Source organism: Clarias gariepinus, chromosome 14 (assembly GCF_024256425.1).
Source record: "Clarias gariepinus isolate MV-2021 ecotype Netherlands chromosome 14, CGAR_prim_01v2, whole genome shotgun sequence".
NCBI classification, from domain to species: Eukaryota; Metazoa; Chordata; class Actinopteri; order Siluriformes; family Clariidae; genus Clarias; species Clarias gariepinus.
The window spans coordinates 8,781,571-8,802,713 of NC_071113.1; the positions used below are offsets into that span (position 1 = coordinate 8,781,571).

Below are 21,143 nucleotides of genomic sequence, written 5' to 3' on the forward strand. Positions count from 1 at the left end.
AGTGACATTGATCATTAAAGGTCCCATATTTTACTATGCTCCAGCTGAAATGAAACCTCAGACTACGCACTTTTTTATGCCTTGAACTTAGCAGTTGACGTCTACACCAAAAAACAAAAAAAAACAGAATGCAATCCAAAATGCACAGCGGGTTCGGTTCAACTCCTGCATTTGGGTCGATTCAGGGTCGACTCACATTCTTGCTGTAATCAATCTGCACCTGAATTCGCTTCAAAGCAGATCCAGACCACCTCGCTGTGATCTCTCCTGTCTAAACTAGAAAACATCAGAATTCATTTCAAATGGACGACACACTGTATATGTGGAAGCACCTAGAAGGGGTTATGATGTAACATTCTAGAAATAACACTCCAGAATACACACAGTGCATCTTAATACATTTAAATATTGTGAAAATGTTTTTTTTTCCATCATATACTGTATATGTAGGATTTATTACATGTAATGTGAACAATTCCAAGCCTTTTTTCTTTTAATTTTGATGATAATGATGATGATTACTGCTTATGGCTCATGAAAAAAAAAAAAAAAGAACACTATCTCAAAATATTTCAATATATAAGATCAATAAGTAAAGAAAGAATTTACAATACACAGATTTCCAACTTCTGAAAAAATGTAATTTATACACTTGATACTTGGTCAGGGCTCATTTACATTATCAATGCCGCATGGCAAAGAGCCGCTCAGCCTGTGTCATTGCTAAGGCGTTATTTAAAACCAGGTTGCTTTTATAGCAGCCTTCAGCTCTTCTGTATCGTTGGGTGGTGTGTTTCTCATCTTTCTCTTGACAATACCACCATGAATTTTAAGTCAGGCCGAGTTGGCTGATCAATCAAGCAGAGTAATATTATGGTCAGCAAACCACATAGTCATAGTGTGCTGAAAAGGAAACTGGCATAAAACCTCCTGGTAGATGGACGTATTGACTTTGAACTCAATAAAGCACAGTGGACATGGCAACCTAAATCATCACCAACTGTCCAACTTCACATTGGACCTGTGCAGATAATGGCACAATCAATCTTGGATTCTTTGCCTTTCAACCAGTGGTTAAAAGCATTGGACTACAGTTCAGAAGGTCTCAGGTTCGAATCCCACGAACATGCCCTTAACCCCCCAACTGTTTAGATACAGTATATAATGGGATAAAAATGTCGCTCTGGCCAAGACCATCTGCCAAATGCCTAGATTAGATTCTTCCTCCAGACTCTTGAACCATACTGTGTGTGTGTCTATACTGTATGTTGTTAGTTAGCTTCAACATTTTATCAGGATGTTGATAAACTACAGAACAAAACCCAATAAAAGTTTTATAAACTCTAACATAAAAATAATCTTCAGCCCAGCCATTGGCTCGAAGCTCCATGCATTGCAGAAACTACTCATAAACTGGTGCTTTGCATAATGTTTCAGTACAAACCTCAACCTGCAGGACAGATGTGAATGTCTTCGCGTCCTCTGTGACCCCAGCCAGGTAGAGCTGTTTAGTAAAAACAGGTGGATGATCATTTTCATCTTGTACTTCAATGATCACCTTGGCGGTGTTACCTGTGTGCAAAAAAAAAGTTGCACATTAAGTAAACCAAATCTTACTGTACATAACTTTTAATTCAGTGCCTTGGCTTCTTGGTTTCTTTTTGACTAATCTCTTACACCGATGTTTGGTGCATAACCTCCTCTATGTGGGCAGAGACATGGATTTGGCATGTTCTGGATTCAATCCTGTTTCGTAGAACGTTCAGCTGGGATGTTAATTGGAATTGTTTTAATAAGCTAATTGATTAGGTATGTTCTCTAACTAAAGTAAACTCTGGTTTCTTCCAGGATCATATATAGATTAAAAAGGCCATTCGACTCCTAATAGCAACTAGTTGTACCACAAATAATTTTAGCTTTCACACTAGTGCATGATGAAATCTCAGGTAATCACAAATCCTATCCATTATTTATACAACTTATACTGTGTAGGGTAGAACATGGAGTAAAAGGCTGGTGTCACCCTGGATGGGGTGCCAACACATCTCAGGGACAAAAGCACACTCATTCATACTACGACCAGTTTGGTAATGCCAGTTAGTCTATAATGTGTGTCTTTGGCCTGTAGGATGAAACCAGAATACCCAGATTAAACACAGGCATGGGGAGAGCATGCAAACTCTACTTCTTATAATTTTGTTATAATTTGTAAACAATGTTGCAATGTTTGGCATATTATGTAATCCCAATGATGCTCATCTCAGTTCCTATGCGAAAATGTGGAAGAGTTTAAGGGGGTAAATACTTGCGCAAAGCGCTCTAGCACTTAATCTCAATTGCAGGCAAGGAATAAACCTATGATTAAATTATGCCGCAAATGGCAGCCGCTGCACTCCTACTCAGAGTTGATAAAGTGAGTTCCTATACATAGCAAAATACTGCTCGGCAGATTATGCCCTCTTTCTTTTCGGTCATTTCTCAGAGTTGAAAGCCAAGTCATGTCAGTTCCCAGCGACAGAGAGTCATAGCTTCATCCATCATATGACATAACAGAGCATTATACCACAGGGACGTCCAAACCATTCTCTTGTGTGCCACTGGCACACAGCAGGCGACTTGACCACGGCGTGTCACATGGTCAGGGCTAATGCATCACGGCAGGCTGATCTGTGTTGTACTTAATTGTTTCTGCTAATTGAAGGAAAGAGCTTTCATTTACGTAGTTCATAAAAGGTGACACACGCATCCTTTTCCCAGCGATATTAATCAACCAGCCTTATCTACATTTGCATTTCATCAACTACTGAAGAGTTGTTGTTTTTTTTTCAGTGAAGTCTGGACCTGTCAAGATGTCTGCCAGAAAATGTTCACTAACAGAGGAACAGAGTGGTGTTGACATGAATGCCTGTAATATGCAAAATTTCTCATCATAATTGGCTTTTAAACCCGGGAAAGAGAATTTGTTTTATAAAAAAAAAAAAGTAACAAATGCAAACAGTGATTTGAGAAACTAGGACTTGGACAGATCCAGGGACGTCAACATAGTGGGAGCAATCTTGTAAATAAATTAAAGCTCCCAGCTCCCAACTAACTGAAAGTGTCTACATGATGGGCGAAAGCAAACAGCTCCACATTACCGTTCTGTAATTGGTGACAGAAGTGTATAATTAATCTCTGATATGCACTCAAGCTACCAAGGTGTTTTTATTAGATCTTAATAGATTTTCTTAGCGTCCCTATCTGTACGCTGTTGTCGTGTGAAATGGAAATTTAGAATCAGATGAACAACGAGGCCTGGGGTTCATGTCGCGGATAAACACTGTGCAGAGATTTCAACAACATGATGAGAACTGGAGAGACAAAATTGGTTGTTGACTCACTTTTTGCTGGAGCCCGCAGGTTGGATGAGATCACTCTCATGGAGTCGGCCTCCACGCGCAGCACGTAGCTGTTGTTGCTCTCAAAGTCCAGAAGCTTAGCTGTACTGATCTCTCCGGTCTGGTTGTTCAGGCTGAATACGCCTGTGGCAAAAGTACATTTAATCAAAGGTTAAAATCTAATCGGAAAAAAAATATTTAAAAAAAGGCAGTAATAAATAAGACAGCAATCAATTATCAAATTATTATTAGTTATACTACACACCAAAAGTATGTGGACACCGAACTACACCCATACATGGGTCTTCTCCAAACTGTCCCAAAATTTTTGAAGCAAACAACTGTATATGATGTCTCAGGAGTCTCCACGTGAGATCATTCGATCCGCAAGATCTGACACATGTTTTATGCATGAATGCACTTCCTGTTGTAAACCTCCCATGTTTCTACCCTTATTGTATGGGATTTGGGGTTAAGGGTCTTGCCCAAGTACCCAACAGTGGTGGCACAGCAGTGATGGGGCTCAAACACCCAACACTCCAACCAGCAACCCAGCGCCTAAACAGTCTGAGCCACCACTGCCCCATGTTTGTATGCTTTAGCAGTTGAATTTGCCCTCAACCCATTAAAATTACACTTGGTGCTTTAGTTTTAGTGCTTTTGCTTTGTTGCTTTGGGTTAGACTAAAAAAAGAACAGAAAACGGTATGATCAAAATCCTCCAAAGCATTGCAACACTTCACATTCTGCATGTTCTCCCTGACCCATGAGTCTCATTCAAATACTTTTATCTTGTATTGTATTTTAGTTTTATTTCTTTTGATTGTTCCATAAAGCAACCCTGGGTCTGTGAAAGGTGCTATAAAAATGTAATGTATTATATTATTAGCATTACTGGCCTCATGACTTGACACACAACTTGTGTGTTTTAACTTGAGGAAGTCGTAAACAAAGATTTATGGCTGATGAAAGAAATGGTGGAAGGGAGACGTCCTAGGGTTGAGCTATCAAGATTTAAGCATCCAGCCTAAACATCAAGCTTTTATTCAGCATTCAAAGACCATTAATTATCAACAGATTATGATTTGTTTGTTTATTTACCTTTTTTTCCCCTTCTGCGACAGGCAGAGCTGGCGACTGACAGTTGGTGTAATTAACGGCGTGAAAGTACTTTTAAATTCTATGGTACTGTGAATCCAAAAAAGTTGACAATAAACCATGGAGGTGGTGGACAGTCCTGAGAAACTTATAAGATTTACATGCACTTTATATTCCTACTTGTTCTGCTTTAGAATATCAGCTTACTTCTAGGGTTTCGGGGTTGAATCCCAAATAGCGTAAAAATGGAAAGCTAGTGTGTTATATACTGTACTGCTCAACAATTAACGGTTATTAGAACACCTGTGATGTGGATTTATATGTACAGGTACTGCCGAGCTCTCTCAGAGGGGAGGGATGAGAGGTACTTAGCGCTCCCACATTAATCATGGCTCTACAGCCAATCAGGAGTGTCTGTGAGCTCATGCAAGCGGAAGGAGTGGATAGCGCTGTCCTCCAAGTGTGTTACGCCGCCCCCAACAGTGCGTGAGCAAACAGTTTAAAAAGATGCGGTCGGCTGGCATTGCATAGTTTGGAAGAAAACACGTGATAGTCTTCGGCCCTCCTAACTGAGTGGTAGTAGTAGCCTTAATGTGGGAGCCCGCTAGTGACGGGGAAGAATTGGACACAACTAAATTAGGGAGAAAATCAGGAAAAAATAAATAAATAAATAAATAAATAGTAGTTGTGTGAAGAAGTACAGAATACTTGGTCTGAACTGGATCACAGGCACTTGATTATACTCCTTATAACAGACAGTCTAATATTTTTAATTTTTTTTACTTTTTCACTCCTTTTTTACTTTTTTTTTTAGATTATACTCCTTATAATAGTCTAATATTTTTATATGTTGTTGGTTGAACTTGGCACAGGTTGGCACTGCATGAATTGCCTGGGGTTTGGGTATAGGTTGGGAATTGAACCCAGGCCTTCTGCATGCCAGGCGAGAAACCTACTTATTTTTATATAATAGTCAATAATTTTGTTAGAGAGAGATGGTCTGTTGTTGAATCAAGTCTAGGATTCTGTAGTAATATTATCCATCCATCCATCCTCTATACCGCTTATCCTGTGTAGGGTCTCAGGTGATCATGGGCCTATCCTAGGGATTTTAGGCATGGGACACCCAAACCATTGGCACAAGCACACACACTCAATTATACACTAAGGGCAATTTGAAAACGCCAATCAGCCTACAGCACACGTCTCTGGACTGTGGGAGGAAATCTGAGTACCTGGGGGAAAACCAATAGACATTGACTAATAGATTATTTCATTGAATTATCTTGTTTCTCGAGAACTCCATTGAACTGTAATACGTCTTCATTATGGGAAAAGATTTCAATCAACTATGCTAAAATGAAACCTAGCCCTTGAAAAATACTTGAATTAACATTACTGAATAAAAAGAGCTACCCTTAATCTACCCAACATGGAAGCTTTCATTCATAATTAGGGATTTTTCATTCGTCTTGGTCTAAAGGCCATCAATTGCTAATGCTCTGGGTAAAATTAGGATTTCAGATGCAAATGCCAGCTGCATCTGAGGGTTCGTCATCATTTATTGAGGCTTATTTCCTCTCTTAGTTGAATTGTGCTAAACCTCTTAGATTCAGCAACTCTGAAGGGTTGGCATCACTTTATCTTGTTCTTTTTATGGCAACCGCAGGCACTTTGATTAGCTGCATGCTCTGATTTTGATGAGACCGAACCCAAACCAGACTCTCTCATTTCTGACCAACCCCCAATGTATTTTAATGGGATTCCCAATATAGCAAGCAATTTCACCTGAACACACTGCGAGCATGAGGCTTAATATTGCTGATAATATGCTTCTCTCTCTCTCTCCCTCTTCCTCTACCTGTCTTTCTCTCCCTAAAGACAACATAAGCAATAAGGAACTCCATCTCAAAGCTTTCTGTCCGTGCTCCACAGCTCTCTCAGTAGCATCCGTGCACCATCTCTGCACCCTTTTTACTCTGGGTTTAATGTGTTATACATTTAAACCTGCTAGCTTTCACTCATCCTGCAGGCTGATCATGATCATAGTGCGCTGGTGTCTCTGTATTACAGCTAGTATGCAATCGTGCTATTATCCTTTTAACTGAAGACCATAATAAAGGAATAATTCATTTTGAAATGTTAATATTCCCCCTCTGTAACCTCTATCCATGTCAGTACCAGCGTTCAATTAACCCTATTTGAAGAGGTGTTAAAGGTGTGTAATAGTTACGTCGTGTTCACATTTGCTGTGAAGTGTGCAGGTAAAAGTGAGCACTCACCCCCTTCATTCCCCTCAATGATGGAGTAGACGATGGTCTGATTTATGGCAGAAGCCAGGATGACCCCGACCACCCTCCCTACAGGAGCTTTCTCGCTGACTGGTGGGAACCTGCATGCACACACACACACACACACACACACACACAGAATGAAATTTATCACGACAATGGAACAGCTTCTGACAAAAAGTGATCTTGCTACAAAAAATACCTTTGAACAAAAAGCAAAATCTGTTCTCTAGCTCTTCTAAAAGCTTTAGCCCATCAGCTTGAGTGTCTCTGAACAGACAAGAATAATATTTATATTACAAAAAAAATAAAAATCCTTCGTCTAGTACACCAGCAGCAGAAAGCTGCTAAACAGCACAAACCTATTATTCACACACAACTAAATGTATTTCACTACTGATGCTGGGAATGCCAATCTAAACCACTATCATGTACCAGAAAGCTGTGATCGCTGTAGCAGATGCAGAACGTTTGTGCATAATCCGAAAGGGTTTTCACACCCTTTTACCCAAGAGCATAAATACCCAGAGTCATGGACAAAAATTGATGGGTGGGCTTTTGTTTTGTGAAGCAACCACTATTCATTTAGGTTCTAAAAGCACTCTTGATTCACGTTCAGGAGGAAATAATAAGAAGAAGAAACCAAAAAAAAAAAAAAAAGCGTGAGTAATTAATCAGCTACTACGGTTAATAGAATCTCGGGAGTGCTCGCTGTACCAAAGGTAATAAAATGCGAGTGAAATGTGCATGGGATGCATGAAAGTCTTATTATTGAGGGGATGCAGCTGTTTCAGAATCAGACAGCTGGCATGAAAAGCCTGCAGTGTGGAAGTGAAAAATGTCACGTCTAGGATTTACAGGCTTGGTTTGTATCATTATGTCATTAAGTGTGAGGCACAGGTCTTAATAGTATTTGATGTATAATGGCTGATGGGGTAAACGTGACAGCATCTGAATGAAGACACAAAACGTAGCAAAGTATATATGAGAGATGCCGACCGGAAAAGAGAGGGATAGTAGAAAACAATATTCTATATTAAGACACTGACAAGAACATGCATACTGGCTTCATAATATTGCTGCTGAAATACTGTTTGTATTCGAGAGTTAGTTCGTATCATTGCATTAGGGTGGAAAGATACTGTACCTTGCAGAATGTTAGCCAGAAGATTAATTTTGTGTGGAAATTATTACCAATCACTAGGATAGATAAAACCGCACCCTAAGTTTCCATAGCAACTGAATAGCTACAACCTGAATCCCATAACATCCCCCTAGTGACGCCTTAGCAACACCTAAAACAAGGATAGCATAGCAGCCACCAAATTGGTTACGACCAAGCAAGTCACAGCAGTCACTTTGCATCCAATTGGGACAGAATGGTAACCACTGAGCAACACTATAGCAACCAGTGCAAGACACTGATAATAAAAAATATATATAAGTATTAATACGTTTCATTCATTCATTTCCATACTTAAATGAGCTTATCCCAGGAGACTTTGTGTACAAGGCGGGGTACACCCTGGATACGGTGCCAAAGCATCATAGGCCACACACACTATGAGCAATTGGAAACAGCAATGGGCAATTAGCAAAGTCTACATGTATCTGGACTGTGGGTAGAAACCAGAGTACCCAGAGGAAACCCAATAGGGAAAAACAAACAAACTTCACAAGCAGACAGACAGATACCAGGCGACCCTTGACCCTGTTTTTGCCAAGTTTGACCCACTCACTCACTCATCATCTATACTGCTTTAGCCTGTATACAGGGTCGCAGGGGCCTGGAGGTAATCCCAAAAGACTTAGGGCATAAGGCAGAAAACATACTGGACAGAATGCCAGTCTATTAAAGGGCACACACACACACACTATGCACAATTCTGGAAAGCCAATTAGCCTAATGTGCATGCATTTGGACTGTGGGAAGAAACCGGAGCCCCGAAGAAAACCCACAAAGCACAGAGAGAATATGCAAACTTTACGCCATTTCTACCAGCCTAAGGTCCACTTAATAAAGACAATACAGTATGGCGTTAATTTAAAAATGTCAGATTTATTAATTTTTTTATAGCTGAAATTACGACATCTCAAGGACGCTTAACTGTACACTATAGTGATACTGACCCGAATAACATCCTTCGGCCTTTTACTGGGAAATTTTTATTTAGAAAAATTATCTATGCCGGGGTAGTGTGCTGCTGGACATTATAACCATTTACAGTTATGTTTAATGGCATGAAACACCTTGCTATTACTAATGTTAAAATTCATTTCCATACTGTTAATAGTTATTCGCTCAGCGGTCACACTTTTTCACCCTACTATTGTAAAGTTAATTAGATATAAAAAGAAAATTTTAATCTATACTGTCGTGGAAAACGTATAGTCATTTACGAATCACTTGCTCCCGAGAATCTGTGCAAAAGTATAATATAATAATAATAATAATAATGTAATAATAATGCATTTTATTTATATAGGTGCCTTTTTGGTCACCCAAGGTCATCTTCCAGATCGAAAAAAAAAAAGGAAACAATAAAACTAAATAATATTGATAACAGAGATAACATTAAGTAGTAAGAGTAGATTAAAACAAAAATTAAATAAAACGAGACAGTGTCATAATAAAAACAAATGATGATTTAGAAGGAGGTTTAAATTGAGATTTAAGACATTTATAATTTGAGATTTGAGTGCAGCCTTACATCATGTAAAATAAGCGTTTCTGAATAAATCAGTCTTAAATTGAGTTTTGAATCCGGTTGGAGAATCTGTGTTACGGATGCTTTCGGAGAGAGAATTCCAGAGGCAAGGAGCAGTAAGACTGTAATGGCTCTAGAGCCTAGAGTGGTCAGACGGGCAAGGCGTGTAACAAGGAGCCTTGATGAAGAAGAGTGGGGAGTGCAAGAGGGGGTGGAGAATTGAACGAGCTCTGATATGTAAGAGGGATCAAGATTATGAAGTGCTTTAAATGTAAGGAGGAGAATTTTAAACTCTATACTGTACTTGATGGGAGGCCAGTGGAGTTGCTGAAGGGTGGGAGTAATGTGATGAATTAAATTTGATTGGGTTATGATGCAGGGAGCAGAGTTCTGGATAAGTTGGAGCTTATGTAGGAGTTTTTGTGGTGAGCCATTTAGAATTGAATTACAGTAATCAATACGGGAGGTGACCAGTGCATGTATAAAAGTGGCATAAGTGTGTGGGGTGAGGAGCGATCAAAGACGAAAAATGTTACATATATTTTGACCTTATGGGGAGGACCTCTGTCTTATTGCTGTAAAGTTTAATCAAATTGAAGGTAAACCAAGTCTTTATTTTGTTTAAGCAGTTGGTAAGAAGGATAGAAAAGCTGAGTCAGGCTTTGTGGAGATATAAGAAGGATGTATACTGAATTTTCTAAAGATGTGACCAAGAGGGAGGAGATAGATGAGAAACAGAAAGGGGCCAAGAACAGAGCCTTGGGGAACACCACTGCTGACTCTGAGATTCTGAGAACAAACATTTGGGTACAGTCAGAGAGGTATGAGGTGAACCAGGCAAGAGGAATATCAGTGATGCCAATTATAGCTAAACAGGGATATTTAGTAGATATTTATCCAGCATCAGCAGCCATTAAAAGATCATTGGTAACCAAAGAGGTTATTGTTACTAAGGTGAGTATAAACCTGTACTGCAACTACGTAAAAAATAATTGTAAAAGGAAGATATGAAATTGAAAGGAAATTGTTGAGATTATTAGGGGTTCCACCAGGTTTTTTAAGCATGTGAGTAATTGCAGCTGTTTTAAAAGATGATGGGACAATGCTGAAAGATAGAGTAAATGTTTCGAGTTAAAAGAGAGGAGAGTGAGGACATACAAGCTTTAACAAGCTGGGTTGGGAGAGGATCGAGCTTACATTAGAAGATTTAAACTTATTAATAAATTTGGGAATTTTAGACTCAATGGGAAGTTTAAAAAAGGTGTAAAGAGGAAGAGGATGTTCAGCAGATAAGCTGTGGGGTGAGGTGTGGGAAGTATTACATAAATAGTACTATACAAATCTTTTTCTCACTATATTAATAACTACACATTTTTCATTGTTAAATAACTACACTTCCAATGTTTTAATCTAAATTGCCTTAGATTGTATGATGTGTTTACCATACACAAGTCCCTGTGAATGAGCTCTTACTATAGAAACAATTATCCACTAGAACCAACACTTTAACACATGGCTGTTGAGATCTTGAGAGTTGAATAGCTCTGTGGTATAACCTTAATTTATAGTTAAAGATAGAAAATCTTGAAAAATTGTCAATCTTTATACTTGCAGCCACTTGTTTCACTGGCTGTTTATCTAATGTGGTTTTCCTTGGAACATACACAAGATTAAAGGTCTTATATTTTACTGTTTCTTTCAGAAGAAACCAGCGCCCAGAGTGTGTGTATTAATGATCTCGTTGAAATACGCCGCAGATAAAGCTTTTTTTTTTTTTTTAATAACTTGAACTCCTTCTATTTCATTCCTTCAAATGCAGCCAATTAAATACGTTTTTTTTTTTTCTTCCATGAGGTCATTAGGGCTTATTTACTTGTTTAAATCCAGGTCCATATAATTTGCTTTGTTTAAACCCAGGCCAATATAAAAATGACAAAAGAAGAAAAAACATACTTTTTCCTTTCTCATGTTTTGTGTTAGTATACACACAGGAGATATCTGAATGACTAAAAAATACTAAAAGGTGAATGTTGCAAAATAGGTCCTTATTACAGTTACTAACATATAACATTGCACCCCATTTGCAAGTTCTTACAGCATCTGTTGCACACACTACTGTACATGAAGTTAATTAGTTTCAAACTGAAATGACACAAGGAGTCAAACTGAGACTTTCAATTTCATAGAATAACAGAACACAATTATGAAAGCAGAAACTATCTTTATTTCTCTATATAATCCTCTGATACACTAATGCACTTATCCCCCAATTTTATTAGTGCTTGGATCCCATCCCATACTGAGTTTTCTCAGTATGCCATATCCACGATTGGACTGCCTGCATTTCGTCACTGAAACACTGGCCTCCCAGGAACTCCTGACCTCGATCCAAGTCATTTCCACATGTGTGGGTCATTAAAGAGGTTCCTGGGAGGCCAATGTTTTAGACGTGAAACAGGCAGTCTGAGCATGGCTCTGTTGTACTGAGAAAATGTTCTATCTAAAATGAATCCAAGCACTAGTGAAACACTTGTAAATACACTAGTGAATACTGTCTTAAGTTTTTTTTTTTCTTTTCTTCTCCTAGTTAATGTTGGTGCTGAACAAACCAACAAGGCCCTTTGTTCTGTTCCAGGTACTGGAGAAGGCGATACACTTGAGCTGTTGTTATTCCAGGCCAGCAGATGACAGAGGCTCTCAGCAGCTTCTTCACCTCTTGTAATCCCTTTTTAAGTACTCCCTGACCACACACACACACACACACACACACACACACACACACACACACACACACACACACACACACAAACCATCTGTCTCTTCACCAAGCTGCTCTTGGCCTGCCCGCCCTGCCCATGGTGTGCTGTTTTGGCCCAGATAAGAGGGTGCATTCCTCGCTTGCTCTGAGTGTGCTGACAAAGCTATAATGACTGCTCCAATCCAGTCCACACACACACACACACACACACACACACATTTAAGTGTCTAATGAGCCCCCCTGAGGCGGACGTTCACATGAATTCCATGGCTGATCCTTTGCCCTCCGCTGCACCATGCTTAGATCTCATGTACAGCTACAGAAATGGTGCACGGATCAAAGTGTAAATAAGCGGTAAAAGAATTACTCTCTAAGAAAAAACTTTAGTAAAAATTTCAAACCGGGCATTTTGACTCAAACGAGACAGAATGAGACAGCCTTTTCCAAACTAGTTGGGGGTGTCCCAGTGTGTAGGAAAAACAGTAACATGCCACTATGGCTGAACTGTGTCCTAAACCTGTTTTAATGGCCAAAAAACAAACAAATGTAAGTTCTGTTTGTAAAACATCCACAACCCTATACTCGATTCCCGTCTCTGTGTGCATGGAATTTGCATGCCCTCCATATGCTTGGTGGGTTTCCTCCGGGTATTTTGGTTTCCTCCCACAGTCCAAAGACCTGCAGATTAGGCTAATTGCCATTCCCAAATTGCCTGTAATGTGCAAGTGTGTGTGTGTGTGTGCCCTGCGATGGGTTGTCCAGCGTGTACCCTGCCTCGTGCTGGCTCTAGGTTGTTGTCCGGGGTTCATGCCACCACACCCCATACTTACCTGCGCAATGCATGCAGTGTTGGTCCCAAGCCTGGATAAAATGGGAGGTGTGCATCAGGAAAGGCGTCTTTTGCCAAGACTAAACCCATGCCAGGATGTGTGCCGGTCAGATGGTCTCCTGTGGCGACCCCTTGATAGGAACAACCGAAACAATCTTTCTGTTGTATTTACAACACTACTGTACGTTGTTTTCATTTATTCTTTTTTAATCAATGTCACTTTCACAAACACTTTTGGTCCGAAGTACTGTTTCAACTTACTATACAATATCTAACCATATGACGGCGTCATACAGTACGATGTTAGAGTTCCTGCTGGGAATCCTTCTTTGCCATCACATTATCAAAATAGATGAGAGATGAGAGCTTACACACTTCCATACAGGGAGCACATAAAGTTATAAAATGATGACCTAATAAAAGGCATTTATGTCAGGAAATCCAGAATGACCACCTCTGTGATTATTTCCCTACCAATGTTAGCGGGAACAGAGATCAGTGGAGTGCAGGGAGTACAGTATAGTGAGGTTCTAGTTTAACTACATGCCAGGAGTGACTTTAACCTCAGGTGTTGAGACTGCTTTGATGTGGATTTGCCTGATAATGTGGATTACTTATGATCTCATTTCCTGAGATTGCAAGCCTGAATTTGACAGTAATGTTCTTTTTTTCCCCCAGGTAAATGAGGCTGTGTAACTGTAAAGGTAGAGAGAGCATTTTTAGTGAAATTGGAATAAAATCTGCAATGTGTGCAAATAAGACACCGGTATCCGTTCGGGATTTCATGGCAACCTGAAGCCTGTATTTTTTTGCTCTATATTTATTACGAGGGAAGATCAAGTAAAACCGGGGCTTCTGATTGTGCAGAATAACAGAACACAGTTATGGAAGTAAAAACAACCTTTATTTCTGTATAGAATCCTTTGGCTACACTAACGCATTCATCCCAGTGTTTCACTAGTGCTTGGATACCATCAATGTGGTAAGTTTTCTCAGTATGCCGGAGACATGATCAGACTGGCTGTTTCATGTTTGCAACCCTGGCCTCCCAGGAACTCCTTTAATGACCCAAATAAATGTGGAAATGGCTTAGAGCACGGTCTTGACTGAACAGGGATGACGCAATAACTCCCAGTCGGGAGTCGGAGGCACGGACTTGTTTAAAACTTTTGCACCATTCAAATGTTTTACCGCTGCTAAGTGTCTGATCACTGTACTGTGCTTCAAGTCTTCTGTAAATGTCAATCAGTTTTACGTGTTCATTTATCAAAAGAACTCCCTTGTAAAAAATAACTAATTTATGAGAATTTATTTTTTTCAAGCTGTCTTACAAATTACTCCCGGATAAGGAAGAAAACCACGGGTTTTAATGCCATATTTTGAGCTTATTTGTTATTTGTGTAATGTGTTAAAGAACCAAAAAAAAAGGTTTAACCCATATTATTTATCTGCTCTGTGATGATCGCGGTACAAGATCACGTTCAGCACAGTTTGAATATTTTTTTCTCTTTTAAAAAGTAATAACCTACATAATTCATAGTCGACATTCTTAGAAATATTAGTGTTACATTAACACAGGACGGCCACAAATTATCCTGACTTTTGTCCTTTATACAGATCACAGTCCAAAGGCAAATATATTCTGGATACCAGCAGGGAGTTTAGTCTTTGTCCATATTCATACCGTTCTGTTGAAACACGTTCAACTGCCGCTCTTCAGAAACCCCAGGCTTTGTTTTCTTGGCATGTAATAAAAGAAACAACTCGCCGGCATTCAAGCACAAAATAGGAACATAAGTTATCTAATGCAAACCAGAGTAGCTGGCTGATAGCAATTTGGCATGAATATGTGATAACTTCTTCTTTTTTTTTTTTTTTTTGCTTTCTTTTTTTTTTTTTAACAAATGGATCTGTCTGACTGTGCCAGACGCACGCTGTATGCACACTAGAAAATGCACTTTACATGATTTAAATAGAAACTGAAGTGCATGTTTTTAAACCCTTAGTGTTTGGAGGTAGCCTCTGATCCAGCAGCTCAAGGATATGAAAGGATAGTTCACTCTTAACATGCCATTGATGATAATCGGGACCGAAAGCCAGCAGTGTTAGGATACAATCATGCCAGTCCTTAGAGGAACAAGACAATTTAGACAAAAGTGTTTAATCCGTTGTGCAAAAAACAGGGTTTTAATGTAGAAATTATTACTAAAATGCACCATCTTGTTCTTTTTTTTAAATGCTGCTACTTATGATTATGTTTACAGTCTCATTTAATTTCCATGGTTAGTCTGGTTGGCTTTTCACAATAATGTCTCATAATTTGTTCTCATATTTAGGGATGAACAAAAATGAGTAGCCTTGGGGCCCAAGACAAGAACACTACAAGTTTCCTGGCAGACATGTACTGTAGCATGGTAAGCTACTTGCTATTGGACTGTATACACTCACCTAAAGGATTATTAGGAACACCATACTAATACGGTGTTTGACTCCCTTTCACCTTCAGAACTGCCTTAATTCTACGTGGCATTGATTCAACAAGGTGCTGAAAGCATTCTTTAGAAATGTTGGCCCATATTGATAGGATAGCATCTTGCAGTTGATAGAGATTTGTGGGATGCACATCCAGGGCATGAAGCTCCCGTTCCACCACATCCCGAAGTTGCTCTATTGGGTTGAGATCTGGTGACTGTGGAGGCCATTTAAGTACAGTAAACTCATTGTCATGTTCAAAGAAATTTGAAATGAATCGAGCTTCCTGACATGGTGCATTATCCTGCTGGAAGTAGCCATCAGAGGATGGGTACATGGTGGTCATAAAGGGATGGACATGGTCAGAAACGATGCTCAGGTAGCCGGTGGCATTTAAACGAGGCCCAAATGGCACTAAGGGGCCTAAAGTGTGCCAAGAAAACATCCCCCACACCACCACCACCAGCCTGTAACAAGTGGTACCACAGTGGTAACAAGGCATGATGGATCCATGTTCTCATTCTGTTTACGCCAAATTCTGACTCTACCATTTCAACAGAAATTGAGACTCATCAGACCAGGCAACATTATTCAGTCTTCAACTGTCCAATTTTGGTGAGCTCGTGCAAATTGTAGCCTCTTTTTCCTATTTGTAGTGGAGATGAGTGGTACCCGGTGGGGTCTTCTGCTGTTGTAGACCATCCGCCTCAAGGTTGTGCGTGTTGTGGCTTCACAAATGCTTTGCTGCATACCTCGGTTGTAACGAGTGGTTATTTCAGTCAAAGTTGCTCTTCTATCAGCTTGAATCAGTCGGCCCATTCTCCTCTGACCTCTAGCATCAACAAGGCATTTTCGCCGACAGGACTGCCGCATACTGGATGTTTTTCCCTTTTCACACCATTCTTTGTAAACCCTAGAAATGGTTGTGCGTGAAAATCCCAGTAACTGAGCAGATTGTGAAATACTCAGACCGGCCCGTCTGGCACCAACAACCATGCCACGCTCAAAATTGTTTAAATCACCTTTCTTTCCCATTCTGGTTAACATTCAGTTTGGAGTTCAGGAGATTGTCTTGACCAGGACCACACCCCTAAATGCATTGAAGCAACTGCCATGTGATTGGTTGATTAGATAATTGCATTAATGAGAAATTGAACAGGTGTTCCTAATAATCCTTTAGGTGAGTGTATATATATACAGTATATGACTGTAGCCAAGTCATCAATACATTATATACCTAATTATGTCTGTGTTTATGCACTTAAATAGCACACCAGCTTATAATAATTTATTGCATCATGCTGGCTATCAGTTATTTTATTTTATAACCAAACAGCCATCTCTACCACTCGGTTGAGGTATGCTATGCTAAAATAATTCCTCTAGATGATGCAGTATCTTTAAATTGTATTTCTGTTTTGAAATCTTTCTATAGAAAATAATAAAGTACACCAAATGCTCCAAAAAGTAAATTTTTTATCCCTCTAAATGTATCGATCATTTAATGTTCTGATCATTTAAATTTTTTTTGGTAGAGAACATTTTAAGTCACTGTATATCATATTGGAAATTTAACCTGATGTACCCATCTCAACCACTCGGTTGAGTCACACTTAATCTGATTGATCCATCTCTACCACTCGGTTTAAGGACACTATTCTTAAACTCTAGTATAAACGCATAAATCTAATTCACCACCGCACAAAACAACTGCATTTTATAGGACTTTTTCCTTATTTGTTTCCAAAGCTGTAAATGTTATTTAGCCAAAGCATTAACACAATTTGTTTACAAATTATTTGAGTTATTAAATCTCGGGAAAAAAAGCATAATCAAAACAAAACAAAAGTTATCATTTTCTTAGGATGTCATAGGGTTAAAGTGGAATTAGGTGTAAGCTTTGCTCTTTTAGCCTCTCTAGCTGATGTTCCACCACTCTCTCTCTCACCTTTACTACACAACATGTTCCAGCTTCATGAGCCAGTGCAGTCAACAGCCTCGCTCTCCTCTCTGTAGTGCGCATCAGCTTGAGAGCCACCCACCGTGAGAACTTAGCATGCCTCAAAAGCAAGCCAGGGTCGCTCCATGGCAATCCGTGCTGACCCCTTTTAAATAAAAAAGGCCCTTTTTGGCTGTGCTAAAGGTTCTGGCAGTAGATTACGCGCTGACCTTTTTAAAGCTTTTGCAATCAGTGCGCTGGCAACCAGGTGCCACACTGCGCTTGTCCTTTCCAAACAAGAGCAAAAGGGCAAGCTGCTTTCTGGTTAACTTGGTGGGGTAGAGGTGGTCATTGAATGAAATGTCCTCTGCCATTCAAAAACAATTTCCGCTCCACCAGAACATATTAATTCCAAGGGTGTTGTGTATTATAGATCGGCTGTTTGAGCCAGCGAGAACGCTAACTCCAGCTGCTGCTTCACAAATCACCACCGCCAGCAATTTATCACTTCAACAAAGCAATTTTGACGGCTTGCGACAAAAGGAAGGTGTTATATTATCGGGTCTGAGGGGCGGTACAATCAATTAGAAAATCGTCCGGGAGAGATATAAGAGAAGATTAGGTTTGTGGAAAGTGGAAAATAAAACGGTTTCTGAGTTTCAAAATGAGTACCAACAGCACTCGGAGCGAATAAATACCTAATGCTTTAAATTAAAATGTTGAAGCTTGAGCAGTCAAATTTTTGCACTCAAGTGTTCGGCTCATTTGCATACATAGCAGTCTTTGGGTGTTTACTAATCAAGCTCTAGAGCAGCCTATAAAGCCTTATGAATATTTTATAAGCAGCCCTTGTCCTGCCAATGAAACAGAGTGCACAGGAAATCATCTGTGATTTAGCCATACATGGATTAAAGTAAGAGAAGCCATTAAGATGATTAATCGGTCTCATGCCCCTGATTCACTTTTGTTCTCTCTGCGCTCTTGTAGTAGGGGTGTCAGCTCATCAAAGTCATCGATGACATACAATCCTCACTCCGATCAACACTAGGAAATAAACAACAGTGCGCAGCAAAATGATATGATAGTACATGCCATAAAACATTATGTACATAAATAAAAGGATTATATGGCAGTCAGAAAGCCATTATCTAGACCGCAATTACGTCTTAACAATATGGTGTTAAATATGGCCAATGCCTGCATTTAAAAAATACAGAATGGAGAGGTTGGAGTTCTGCGTAGCTCAGAGCTTTTCTGACCTCATGGGAACACCAGAATAAAAAGTCAACTGAAAAGTTAATAAAGTTACTTTGGATTGAGTTCTTTAAAAGCAATAAACCCTTCCCGCTTTATTCAGGTCGAGGTTGCATTTGTCACATTGCTTCTTTTGCTCCCGCGACCTTTCTATAACCCTGATCACTACATCAATAGCTTGTTGTTAACACAAACAGGCAATGTTGTGCATAGGAATTCAAATTAGAGGTTAAAAACCCTGGATAATGGTTATATCCCACAGACAAAAGGAATAGAGATTTGCAATTATTAGCCATCGTGAGACAAGGCTAATCCTGGTTAAAGATGAGCCCATTTACATTACATTTACATCCAACGAGTTAACCATTGCACTACTCAGCCCTGATGGTGATCACAAGCATTTATGTAGCGACCACTTTATCTTCGCATAATCAGAAACTACATGTTTGGTAAATTCAATCCAATGCATATTCAATACACATTATGTAACGATTCAATTCACTTTTCTAATTTAGAGTTCTGGAGGCGAGTGCTTAAGGCGAAATTTAAAAAAAAAATTTGAAAAGGCATGCAAATTAAGTAAAATATAAAATAAACAGACATTTATCCTCACTTAACCCTAATTTATGATTCCTCTTGGCACCGGCTGCTGTACAAATAAAACTGAAAGTGGCTCCCTTTTCTTCTTGTCAACTTTCTTGGGACCCTTGGTGCTATGTCTTCAATAAATCTTGCACAAAATGTAAAAAGATAAAACCCCAAAAGAATGCAAAGTATGTAACCTCACTTCACTCGGCTTTTCAATGACGCAAACAAAGTCTGATTGGCTCTTGGACGTAAGCACAACTTGGCCAGCGTTCGGCTCGGAAAATTTCTTGCAAAACTTTAGTTCCTATGGTGGAAATTCATGATGTTCCTATACCAACGTACCACACTCTTGTAAATGCAAGGTCTACAGTCTACCTGAGCCTCCAATAACGAACTGGACTCAATTTTGACTTAAACACATCTTCTGTTACACTGAACTTCTAGTCTCACACAGTATGATGCAGATCAATATCTGTTAACCGTTCACCTGGTGAGGCAGGTTCCTCTCAAGGTTCCTTCCTATTACCATCTCAGGGAGTTTTTTCTTGCCACTGTCGCCGTCGTCCTCGGCTTGATCCTTAGGGACAATCCTATCATTTTGATTCATACACACTCACATCTCATACAAACTTAAATAATTCTTTTGACTGTGTAAAGCCGCTTTGTGATAATGTCAATTGGTAAAAGCGCGTGGTTGAGCGTCGCCTACAGGTAATGTAATACTTCCCACCTGTCTTGTTATTAAGGTTATTTATTGGTGTTTTTTTGTTTTTTTTTGTGCTGACAAAGAGAGAGAGAAAGAGAGAGAGAGAGAGAGAGAGAGAGAGAGAGAGAGAGAACCAGAGTTCTCCCGCAGCACCCTAAGGGGATTGTGGCTAAAAAGCACCTGATAAATTCACAACGAGTGCTAAAATTAAATTTAACCCCCATTTACTGCATGTCTTTGACCTTCCTCCTTAGGAAGCTTCTGTCATGCAATTTTTTTTTAAACACATCGAATTTATCATATGTGAAAACTAAATCCACCAGTGCAGCGGCCTCAGCAACTTGTAAGATAGACCACACAGCAGAGACTGAAAGCCAGACTAAATCTGCCAGTGCACGGTTCTTAAAAGTCTGTTTCTCAACATGCATGTTAACTAGTCTCTCATCATGTGGTCAGTAAAATCCATGACAAAAAATTTAGCCAGCGATTCATCACTATTTGGCTTGGCGGGGGTTCTCTATGGCAGGCCTATTGACTGCCAAAAAAAAAAGGCAAATGTTTTCATTCTGGATCACATGACTGCAAGAGCTCCAGTCATTTAAACAGCGAATCCCCTGACTGAGTATATGCCAGACATAACAAATGCTTCCATCTTGGCCGGTGTCAGAGGCAGGAAGGCGTTCAGTTATGTCTGAATGTTTCTTTGTTTTGTTTGTTTGCATACAAGACTTTCTGCTGAGACACTTCCATCTAGACAGTTTTTGTAGGATTTTATTTTCGAAGCTAGATTAAGTGCAACTTGTCACAGAGTATATGATGTGATCTTTGGTGAATTCCATATCATAGTGCTTTCAAATTAGGTATGATTGCAACACAATTGTACACAAATCACTTATGCATATTTTACGGTTTGTAACGTTTTTCTCTGCTTTTACTAGAGTGCATGCAAAATTCCATTTCACAAAAAGTATTGTGGATGATCTTCGACGCATCCATCCATCAATCTACTCATCCATCCATCCATCAATCTACCCATCCATCCATCCATCCATCCATCCATCCAAGAACCTCTGTAGTCCAACTAGAAGCCGTGGAGACCCATGTATATATATTCGAATTTTCAC

At 39.5% G+C, this 21,143-nt stretch overlaps 1 protein-coding gene across 1 annotated transcript in view; it reads right to left on the minus strand.

Moving 5' to 3' along the window:
* Window positions 1-21,143, minus strand: part of pcdh15b (protocadherin-related 15b) — a 244,070-nt gene that overhangs the window by 26,440 nt on the left and 196,487 nt on the right. The window contains exons 25-27 of the mRNA XM_053511130.1: window positions 6,757-6,866; window positions 3,381-3,521; window positions 1,445-1,572 (exon numbers count right to left, since the gene is read on the minus strand). Of these exons, the coding sequence (XP_053367105.1) occupies window positions 1,445-1,572; window positions 3,381-3,521; window positions 6,757-6,866 (379 nt within the window). The remainder of the gene's footprint in view (window positions 1-1,444; window positions 1,573-3,380; window positions 3,522-6,756; window positions 6,867-21,143) is intronic.